At 33.4% G+C, this 12,504-nt stretch overlaps 1 protein-coding gene across 1 annotated transcript in view; it reads right to left on the bottom strand.

Annotated features, from left to right (window-relative positions):
• LOC308654776 (bifunctional heparan sulfate N-deacetylase/N-sulfotransferase 4) overlaps positions 1-11,787 on the bottom strand; it is a gene marked incomplete at both ends in the record, with an annotated part of 250,397 nt that extends 238,610 nt beyond the window's left edge. Inside the window, one exon of the mRNA XM_081304425.1 lies at positions 10,810-11,787. Within this exon, the coding sequence (XP_081160551.1) occupies positions 10,810-11,787 (978 nt within the window). The remainder of the gene's footprint in view (positions 1-10,809) is intronic.
• Positions 11,788-12,504: the final 717 nt, after the last annotated feature.

Raw genomic sequence — 12,504 nt, 5'->3', positions numbered from 1 at the left:
ACAGTGATATGTGATTGGAAAAAAAGGTGTATCATTCTTTATACTGAATTCAGTGGTGGGGCTAAGTTATTATTATTAATTAACTTGTAGATATTTTATATACTTTTTTGCATATATGAAATGTTTCAAAATTATTATAGCAGAGACACACATAAAATGAATATTTACTTTATGGGGGGGGGGGAGTGGTGGGTGGAAATCATTGACCAAGGCACTAGAGAGCTAGTCTCAGAGTAGAAGTGAATAATTATGAGTTGAATGAAAATTAAGTGCACGGCCTGTGACTGCTCTACTACTTTAACCTGTTATCTGAATGATAATGATAGTAATATATTCTACCTCACTCAGGATTATATAACTATGTTGCTGTTTTTAATGATAATTTAATTTATTTCTAAACACACTGTATTTCTACCAGGAATATGAAAGAAGCATTTTTAGTTTGTTGTTCTCTAGATTTGAGACCATTTTCTGGTACCTTGATAATTTGCAGAGGAGGTTTGTTACAATTTGGACCAATTAATTGGCTAATTAATAAGTTACTATTAATATTATCATAGAGATGACAGAATCTAGAAAAACAATCAGAAAATATCTCCTGCATCTCTCCAGGGCTTTTAAGATACTAACCATGAAATTTAAGGATGCTAATGCTGGGTTAGTTTTCTACCTTGCTGAGACTTAGCCACATTGGTTGTTTTACTAAAATACTTTGTAATATTTTCTCTTTCCCATGGAGACAATTACTACAACTTGGGTAGTAAAATGGAGCTCATGGACTTTAATTGGGTTCTTCCCCTGGTGTTTCAAGAGATTGCTCTCTGCTCAATAATTATCTTACTCTAAACTATCCAAAGTGAGCATTAATGTTAGTATTAGATCCATTGCTCTCTACCCTGTTTTAGTTCAAATGAAAGCAGGAAATGCCCAATCTTTAAATTAAAAATTAATTTGCATATAAAACATTAAATTATTCTGAACACAAAACTTTCACTTGGTCACAGGCCTAATTTTCAAATTTACTTTTTTGGGTTGGGGATGTAGCACGGTGGTAGAATGTGTGCTTTTCATATGCAAGGCAATGGTTTTGATTCTCAACACTGTAAAAACAGAAATATATATATATATATATATATATATATATATATATATATATATATATATACACACACACACACACTCTTTAAAAAGTAATAATAATTGTTTGATATAAAAAAGACTTAAATAAAAATGTCTATAAAAGTCTTGTTTCTAACATTACATCTTCTTTTTTATGGTGTTGGGGATCAAACTCAGGGCCTTGTGCATGCTAGGTAAATACTATACCAACTGAGCTATATCTCCAGCGTACATTTTCTTGTTTTTCTATCAAGAAAATAAACATGTGAAATCTAAATAAAATTCTTACAGTAGATTATAATTTCTGAGCAGAATAATTATGTAAGGATTTGCCTTTCTTGTTCTCTTGATATTTAACCCCTATCCAAAATTTCACATTTCAAAAATACTTATGACATAGTTTCATTTAGTACACTTTACAATAATGTTAGGAAGGGGTCACCTTGAAATTCTTGTTCAAAAGGTCATAAATAAGAAGATAAAAGAGTTCGTTTGGAATTGCAAATTCCATGAGTGATGGCACCTTCTCTGTTCCAAAAACATGGCACTGTTCTATCAGGCATTCCTTTAACCCCTCACTTCCTTCCTACCTCCGAGGAGGACTTCCAGCATACACTGAGCCTTCTTGCTATCTTCCATATTGACAAAGAAAGTCTTATGTGTGGTCTTCAGGACTGCTGTCATCTTGGTTCATGAAACAATATTCCTGTCTATGAAACTAAATGGTTATGGATTTATTACAGGAGCCCCCAAATGTTTCATTCAGGTGGTTTTCCTACTTATTTCATTTATGTTCCTTTTGTGGTTACCACTGAGATTGCAAGTATTGAAATTGATAATTCCTAAATGTACACTGTTGCCCTGACAGTATCAGATAATCTAGATTTTTCTTTCAAAGGCCAAAATATGAGTGTCCCACGTTAAATAGACCTTAAACCATCAATTTAAATCTAACTTCTTATCTTTCTGATATTTTGCAGCTGCCCAATTCTCTATGTTGGTTGACACATCCAGTTAAAAATAATATTGATACCACTAAATGTCCACCTCCTTTGCTCCTTCTTTGTCCAGTTTCTGTCACTTCTACTTCAATATGGACTCTCTTGATCTACCCCTTTCATTCTTATTGCCGAGAAGCTAAGTCCATTAATGGCACAGCTCTGTCCTGGCACTTTTCTACTCCTATCTCCTATCTCATTTAGTGGTCAATACTCTACTACAAGTTAGGTTGCTTTACATGGGTAAACACACATATATATACACACACATATATATATGTATATACATATACATATATAACAAATGTTTTATATAGACTATATATACTTATATATGTAGTCTGAGGATTGAAGTTAATAAATATATTCAAGGTTAACTATTTTAGTGCTGGAGCTAAGACTCAAACTCAACCTCAAGCTATTGTTTCCTAAAAGTAAGTTTAAATATTCAAGACAGATATGTTCTGGGTTTGTTTCTTATTCTACTACTTATTAGCCAGATTCTATAGAAATATCTTAATATTTCTGAGCCTCATTTTATTTATTCAGAAGATGTACAAAATATTAACCTATTAGTGTTATGTGCCTGTATTTGATTAGCACTTGCTCAGCATATTTAATATGCTAAATAAATACTATATTATAAAAGTTATAATAACTAACATGATTGCATGGTTGTTAATAAATTTATTACTTATTTCCTCAATAACATATCCCTGATGCAAAAATTTTTTTTTGTTCAATCCTAACTATATGGTTTGAGTATAAGATATCCTGCCAATGGTTCTGTGTTAATGCAAGAGGTGAAATAATTAGATTGTGAGACCTGTAACTTCATCAGTGTAGCAATTCATTTGTTGGTATAAACATTTGAGCAGACACTGAGTGATAACTGTAAGCAGGTGGGTGGGGCATGGCTGAAGGTGGAGGATAACTGGGGGCATGACTTGGGGACTATACTATTTGTTTCTAACTCCCCCAACTCTATCTCTACTTCCTGGAAGTGTTCCTCTACTATCCATCCACCTTGGTGTTTTGCCTGTCAGGCCTAGACCAATAGGATTCTCTGACTATGAATTGAGACCTCTGAAACAATGAATGGACACAAAATAAATGTTTCCTCCTCTAAATTGTTCTTGTCAGATATTTTAGTCACAGTGATGGAAACCTAACACATCAATTCTAATAATGTCCTCTAGTTTAAAAATCTTTAGCAACTTAAATGGTACCGTGTTTTCAGCAAAATTTAAAAGTGAACTTCCTAAAATTGATAGGTGTTCTGTAACCTATCTACAACCAACATCTACAGTGCTTAGTTTCACAATGTAATTACTTTATCATATCATTCAATAACCACAACTAACTTATCATTCTTAAAAGTGGTCCTAATATTTTCAACCAAGGCTTAGCTTGAGCTCATCCACTGGCCCAAACCACTCCCCAATTCAATTTGCCATTGCTATGTCCAGCCATCACTAAAAACTCAAATGCTACTTCCTCCATGATGTCTTCTCTTGTCTCTGAAATAGTACTTTTGTTCCTATTGTCTTAGATAATTCTGTCATAACATGTAGTGCATTCTACCTTATAATGTAGATCATTGTGAATGCGTCCTGCCTAATTTACCCAAACCAGGAATTGAATGTTTTATATATATCATAGAGTACTCCACAATAAAAATGATATACAGAATCTCCAATGGGTAAGAAATGATTTGGGTATTCAAGTAAACTATATTAATTTACTATGAGATACAGAAATGTTTGTAGTTGGATGTCCAATTTGATGGAGGTATTCATGGTACATATTTCCTCACCTTTTTCATTCTTATTCAAAAGTGAATTTTAATATAAAATTTGGCAATTGTTTAAGTGGAGAAAGAACCTACTTGCTTCCATAAGAGAATATTTGTCTTTCCACTGACAGAGTTAAGTATATGGTTCTATTTGAATGAATTCATAAGAAAAAAAATAAACACTTATATTGGGATTTTAACTAAAAGAAAGAAAATTATGATTAAATATATACTCTTCTGAGCAAGTTTGAGGTTGTTTGGAGATCACTAACAACTCTGCCAAAATACCTGATATGGAACTTCTCTTGTGAACTAAGCCAAACTCTATTACTAAAAGATTTTAATTGATACAACGAGTCTCTGTGTTTATGTGGAAAATGAACCATTCTTTTCTTCTTGATTCACTTGAGGGTCTTCAAATAGTATATCTAATTCTCATAAGCAGGCACCTAAAGAATCTAGAAAGTTCTCAATACAATCCCTCTTGACAACAGATATCTTAGGAGCACTTGGTCAGGATATTAGGAATGCACTTTCAAGAGTCTTCTGACATCTCTCCTGCCCAGGGTTGTTGCTATGACTGACTTCCTGCTCTCCAGATTCCCTGTCACATGTCCTATAATGAACTACATGTTGTCCCATGTTCTCAAATATCACATTCCTATGGGACTAAGCCACTGTCTTCTGAGCTTTTTTCTCTAGGAGAAGAACCTGCCTACAAACCTGACTCCAGAGATTCCATATTACCCACAGATATCTTTGATAAATGCTAATTACAACAAGCCTTGGCCACTGCCCAGTTCTTTCCCTATACTTTCTGACTGAATGCCAGGTCACCTGCCTAGAATCTGTCAAAGAAATTCTAGATGATGCTTGCTTGACTGGCTGACGGGGTCATCTACCAATCCCAAAGGCTATACTCTTCTACATTGCTAAATATACAATGGTTTGCTATGTATCAAGTCTGGATTCCTTCAAGAACATACCAACCATTCCTTTTTAAACCATACTTTTACATAATTAAATGTACAAGAAAATGCTTTTCACCACCTAATTTTGTAGTTAACTCATGTAAATGAAGATTCTAAGTGAGAGAGAAGATCAGTGATTTTTCAGGGGCTGAGGTCGAAAAAAACATCACCATATGCTGGGATCATTAGAGGATGTGTCACACTGTCAAATGAAGTAGAACTTGTGATATTCCTTTTTAAAAGTTTGGGTTCTTAAAACTTATTTCAATGCATGTATGCAATATGTAATCTAATCAGTGTAATTAATATTTCGTTTCATTATTTCTTTATATTTTGAGATTTCAAGCTCCAATCTTCTATGTGGTAATAAAATACATAAAAGGTTGTTGAAAGCTACAATCACCCTGCAGTGGTACAGAACAGCAGAACTTCCTGCAGTCTAACTATATTTTGGTGTCCATTATCTGACCTCCCACTACCCATCCTCCCCTCTTACAATTACTGGGCTGTAGTAATCACTACAGTCTTCTACTTTGATATATCTATTGAAATATGAATACATTTTTTGAAAGCATAGAAATTGAGAAAATAGGTCAAGGTAGAAATAAGAAAATCATAGTTGAGCCATAGACAATAGGAAGTCTAACAGAAATAATATATATTGAGAAGAAGTAAGAATAGACCTTGAAAATGTAAGTTTGGGTTGGAATACAGGACATTGAAATGTTTCATTTTCTTAAGTAGACAGTGTCTTTTAATCTTACACATAGTACACTTACAATGAAAAAATGAATCTATTTCCTCAAACATATGTAAGAACTAACAACTGGTATTTGGTGCAAACAGAGAAATTTGCAACAGAGAACTGATTAGAGCCCATAAATTGTTTGTAAAATCAAAAATAAATCTGATTTTCACTCCATGTATAAACTTACTTTCACTATTTTCATAGTCTTCAAAATTCTCATGGGAAATAGTATTTCTTTTGTCTTAGAGAAATATGAAAAAACTACATATCATCTTAATTCTACCAAACTCTTATGATTATACTAAATATCCTAATCAAGAGTGAAAAATTGTCCATAGAAGTCAGGCTACTTGGCTATGAGAAAAAAAAATTATATAGTTTTTTCCCTCCCTCCCTTCCTCTCTCTCTCTCTCTCTCTCTCTCTCTCTCTCTCTCTCTCTCTTTCTCTCTCTCTCTCTCTCTCTCTCTCTCTCTCTCTCTCTCTCTTTCTTTCTTTTAATAATCAGGATAGGCCTTTTTTATGTTACTCTCCCTAAGAATGCATTGTGCTCAACTAACTGACATTGCTTTTAAAATGAACATTATATGCATGCAGTTAAGTCCATTATGAAAATAGGAGATGTTTTCAAATCAGAAAACAATAAATGCAAGTGTGTAGACATCACTTTCGATAGCCTAAGATTATCTTGCCAATATATGGGCTTCAAATGCACAGGAGGTACTTTGTGATTGCCTTGCAGAACATACAGATATATTACCGGGTCAAAAAATATGACCAGAGTCCTGATCATTGATAGCTAGTATTTTACTATCTCTTAAGATACAATTAGATTCTGAATGGTTACATACATGAATACTCTCTCTCACATGTTGAATTTTTATGTACACAATAAAATTTTGTTACAATCAGATGATAGTTATGGAAACTGAGCTTAATTTTGCTTGATTTATAAAAGGGTACATTAATTTCTATCTCAGAGGCTTTGGTTGGGAGAGGCATGATAAAATGAGATAAAGCATGAAAGGTTCTACAAAGAAAGTAGAGGCATATATAGTTGGTTAAGAAAGGCAGAACTGCATATTAGAAAAAAATGGGGTTTTCAAGTTCAGTTAAGAAAACTCACGTACTGTTCACAATATCAAAATGCTGTACTTTAAGAATGTTTACTCATTAATTGTATGATCCATAATTTCATCTCAATGTAGGAATTTGGGCTCAAATGAAAATGTGCTGATGTGAGTGTATGTATATTTGTGTTTTGACAGTATTAAGTGGTACTGTGGAGACAGGACTATGTCTATATTTATTGTTAAATGCTCCCTCATTCTAGTCAAATTGGATGTGCTCCAAGTATAGTCCAAATATCAAGAATCATCATTAATAATACTTCTATTTCCCTCAATTGTTATTAAGGAACAGAATATCTCTGTCCTCTATTTCAAAATAACATGAAAATATATCAGTAGATATGCAAAACCCTTGCTCTAGAAAATGGCTGTAGAAGACCAGGGGGTTAGATTTAGCCCCATCTACTAGTACTTGACTAAATGTCATATGGTCAGAAAAGGAACCTAAGAATGAAGAACATGAGACATACAGAATTTTTCTACACATAATTTAAAATTCTTTCCAGTAAAAATCATATTTATCCAAACAATAAAAACGAAATAAAAATCAAATACAAAAATTGGTGATTACTCATAGTCAAGTTCAGAATTGTCTAATATTGTAATGGTAGAATGTGAATCACTTATTTATGAAAGCTAAAAGACAAAATTATTAAAAATAATAGCTGAAATAATTTGTCAAGATTTGCACTAATCATCAGGAAAAATGACAAAAAATAGCGATAGTGAGATATCTATTACCTTATGTTCGATAGAATGACTATTATTAAAAATTAACAATGTTATTTATTAACAATGATAACAGTAACAAATTTTGGTGAAGCTGTGGAGAAAAGGGAGTGCTCCTATATATTCAGCAGGAATGCAAATTTGATAGTAGTCATGGACAAAGCATGAAAGTTCTTAAAAATTAAAAATGGAATTATTATATGATCCATGAATTACATTTCTAAGTTTATGTAAAGCAAACTGAAAATCAATGAATTAAGGTATAACTACACTTCCTTGTTCATTGCAGCAGTATTCACAATTACCTAAATCTGGCATCCAATTAAGTATCCATCAATGAATGAATGAATAAAGAAAATATAATATAAATACACACAATAGAATATTATTCATTTTCTAGAAAGAAGGAAGTCCTGCCATTTTCAACAGCATGGATTTTGTTAAGTGAAGTAAACAATGTACAGAAAGAGAACTGTTGCATCACATTTATATGAAGCATGAAAAATCGTTGAGTACATGGAAATAGAGAGTAGAAATGTGGTTACCAGGAGATAAGGGGCCTGGAGGTGAAGAAAATATTCATCACAGGATACAAATTTCAGACAGAAAGGACAAATTCAAGAGTTCTGTTGTATAACATGGTAAATACAGTGTGATTCCATTAAAAATCACTATAGAGTCATTTTAAGTCTCCTTACCAAAAAAAAATTGTTTGTGAAATACATGTTAATTAGCTAAATTTAACATGCATGAGCTATACACATATACATGTATCTAAACATCATGTTGTATCTAATAATATACGTAATTTTTAAATGTGAAATAAAGAATAAAAATAAATTAAAAAATCATTTCTGGGGCTGGATATATAGCTCAGTTGGTAGAATGCTTGCCTTGCATATACAAAACTCTGGATTCAATCCCCAGCACCACAAAAAAAAGAAAAAGAAAACAGAAATTATTTCTGAGAGTATCCAGGAACAAACAAAAAAGATGAAAATATTTTTCTCAAGGTGACAGTTAAATTAACCTATGTTTTATACATTAAATATTATTTTATGTAGCATTTAACACATATGTACATCTTTGCTTGTGTGTATATACACAGTAATGCATATCTATACATCCATACAAACTTTTCATTCTCTCCCTACATGTGAAATCCTCAAGCCTTTGTTAAGTTTTGTTATTTTTAAATTTTCTTTGGAATAATGCAATTTAGTTTAATAGTACTGGTGAATAGTTGTTTGTTTTTCTATTGAGAAAAAGTGTCATAGCTAAATTTGAGTTGTCAACTTTGCTTAGAATTATAAAAAGCTTTTTAATTCACATTATTCCTTGGATTGAAACTAGAAAACCCTGTCTTTAAGGGTTTCAGGTTAGGAATCAAACACTTAAGGAACTTTTGGAAGCCCGTGACAAAGAGGTCACGGGCTTCCAAAATGACTGCAAAACGGAAATAAAACTAGTTCTTATGGTTTGGATCTGAGATGTCCCCCAAAAGCTCACAAATGAGACAATACAAAAAGGTTCAGAGGTGAAACGATTGGGTTGTTAAGAGTCTTAACCCAATCAGTGATTTAATCCTGATAGGGATTAATTGAGAGGTAATTCAAATGGTAGGGTGTGGCTGAAGGAGGTGGGAATTGAGGCATGGCTCTGGTGTATATACTCCTATCTGGCAAGTAGAAATCTCTTTCTCTCTGTTTCCTGATCATGAAGGAGCCGCTTCCCTCTGCAGCTGAACCCAGAGGAATGGAGTCTGCTGACTCTGGATTGAGACCTCTGAAACTGTAAGCACTCAAATAAACCTTTCCTCCTCTACAATTGTTTTGATTGGGTCCCCAAGTCTCAGCAGTGAAAAAGCTGACTAAAACATTAATATTTATATGAAATAAATTTATATTATTAGAAAAAGTAAGAAAAGAAAAAAAAAAAGAACAAGAAAAATCCAGACAGAATTCAACTGTGGTCATTTAACCCTTTGTAGCAGTCCCTAAATGAAGCCTTTGGATCAAAGTGAAGCAGCGCTTCATTCAGTGGCACTTTTAAAACATTTCACTGGTCCATATGTTCTTTGAAGAATTTTTAAAAGTGAATTTGTTTTATTGGTTTTAAGCATGTTGTCTAATAGTGGTCGTAAAGTTTTAGGATGGGAAAGAAAAAGCATTTATTTTGAAATAGTATCCAGATTTAATCTTAATAATAACAAAAAAATCAAAAGAGATAAAATCTTAACAATCTTTGGTTCTTTTACAATTCTAATTTGTGTTCCCTTATTTTTGTTTATGTTTGCTAAATTCTTTACAGAATCAATTTAGCTGGATATAGCACAAGATAGACCAGGTGAGAAAGCATATAAGAATGTTGAAATGGGATTTTAAAAAAGAGAGATTTTTTGTTTTAAGCAGTGTCTCATTATGTTTTCCAAGGAAGTTCTTAAAGTCATAAACTCAAGCCATCTTCCTACCTTAGTTTCTCAAGTAACTAAGACTATGGACATTGCATCATGATGCCCAGTTCCATAGTTAGCTTTTTCTTTATCTAATAACAACTATAGGATGGATCTGTTATGCAGTCAATTGATCATAACCTAGATGAGCTGCCAGTAACACTATTGGATTGCACAAAATAATGGGATAAATTAATAGAGAGAATAATGGGAGTTTCCTGAGGCCAAGACCTTCTAAAACTATCTTGTTTTGATCTATGTTTTCAAGTGCATGGGCGTTTTATACTAGCAAACGCTAGGCTTTCTTGAAGTTACAGAAAAGTCTTGGGTTGTTGTCACTTCTTGTACTTCAACCATCATGATCAAACCCTATGCCTATATAGGGTGATGAGTTCAGAAACAGAATTCTATGACTGTATCAGTCTCATTGCTATAAACTGCCACACATGGCAAAATAATGGAATCTGTTCTGAGAGGTTTTAGCTGGAATAGGCAAAGCATAACCAGAGGCAAGAAGATTGAATTCAGTTACATTTTGGGATATTTATTTGGGTTTCCTCATGAAGCTTCTAGTCTGGAGCTTGCACATATTTCATGTGTGTGCATCTCTCTCCTCTCTCTCTCTGTCTGTCTGTCTCTCTCTCTCTCTCTCTCTCTCTCTCTCTCTCTCTGTGTGTGTGTGTGTGTGTGTGTGTGTCTGTGTGTGTAATGCTTAAGGCTTAGTTTAATATTTTTAAGTGCCTGTTTTACTTAAAAAAAACTTTACCTTAAAATTTCAGTGATTAGGAGTCTACGATATTTAAAATTATATTTTATCAATACCACAAAGTTAGTGAGTAAATTATGATGTGATTTATAAATGTTCTTACCTTTACATCTTTGACATTCATCCTTGTTCCCTCCTTCCCAACAAAGATGTCATCAATGTCCACAAGGATGTACCTATCCAAGGACAATGTCAGCCTCTTTCCTGACAAGAAGGAGATGGCATCTATGAAGATGAGCTTGTGTAACCAAAAATTCAAGTTGTTGCCAAAAAGAACTCGCTGAATTCCATCATGAAGACCTAGGTCCTGAATTACAGTCGCATAGAGTATTTTGCTGGACAAGGGTGATGGGGATTTTTCTGTCTGTAATTCAGTTAAAAGGACAGGCTGGTAGGTTGAATGATTATACTGGAAAACAGTCCAGTCTTCCCCAGGAAGAGGACCTTTCTCAACCTTGGGGGCTTTGGTAATATGCAGCAAAGGAGACTGAGGATTGACAAAACAGTCCTTCAGAGCTAGATTATTGAAGAGGTTTAGTGGAAAGCCTTTCAATTGTGTACTTGGCAAGATGTTCTCATTGGCTTTATGAAAACCAATTATACTAACACTGTATTCCACACAGTATTTTTCTAAAAGCTCTCGGTTCCATGAGTCCATGCTAACATACTTCAAGATATTTTCATAAATAACTAATGTGTACTTCCCTTTGCCACTGTCTGTAAGGGGAGGTATATCTCCCTTACCAGGGGCAATGACCATGTGGTACTGAAATCGGCTGGACTCCAAGATAGCTATGATATCTTGACCGAGTTGAGAGTACTGGCTCTCCACAAAGAGGAGGATGGTAGGGTCAGTTTTGGATGTATCGATAGGTTTCACTGTTTTCAACTCCATTGACCGATAAGGTAGAATTTTGATGTCAGCACATTCTGCTTCTGCAGTGGTTTCAATAAGGGCCATTTCCTGCTTGTAGCCAGAGTAGAGGAAATAGGCAGAAATGACAATGCTCACCAAGCAGAAGGTAGCTAAGAGAACAATCAGTGTTCGAAAACTTCTCCGAAGCTTCACAATGAGATTCATTTTTTAAAATAATGCTTTGGAAACTTTTTCCAACTTCTTTTCCTTAAATTGCCATAGTAAATAAGGTATGAGATGGTGCAAATACCACTTCCCAAAAGTTCATGTAACCATTGCAAATCATGTAAAATATTTGAAGGGATCAAAAATGAGTTAAAGCTGGAAGGCAGTGAAGCAGGAGAGCAAAAGTTGAAGGGATTTTGAATATGTCCAATACCAAGAATTGCTGCAGAATCCTCTAAGCATTATCTGAAAAAGAGGATAAAAATAATAACCAAGAAAAATAGGAATATAAGTATTTATGTTTACATATATGCTGGTATTTAAGAAATATATATTCAAAGATAATATTAGTCTGTTAATATATGCTAAAATATTAATAGCATGATGTTTATAGTATAGAATTTATTACTTAGAATAGAGTAGATTTCTCCATGTTATCCAGAGTGCAGAACCAAAATATTCATATGTATATAAGAACACATATTGAGATCACTTTTCAACTGGTTCTCTCAAAATAGAAAAAGATTAAAAAGTAAGCATTAAAATGTTAATTACCATAAAAATTGCTTCCTCAAGACTAATAAACATTATAGATATATAATGTTTATATCCTATAGATATATAGGATTAGACAAGTAAGTACTTGTGTGGGGCTTGGAGCAGAACAGCTTTTAAAGAATCTGCTTAAGTCTCTTTAGTGCCAAGCTAAGGGAATGA

The sequence above is a fragment of the Spermophilus citellus genome (assembly GCF_964194105.1).
Source record: "Spermophilus citellus genome assembly, chromosome: 8".
NCBI lineage: Eukaryota > Metazoa > Chordata > Mammalia > Rodentia > Sciuridae > Spermophilus > Spermophilus citellus.
Note: the sequence above shows the minus strand (reverse complement) of the source record. Positions and strands in the feature narration are given on the sequence as shown.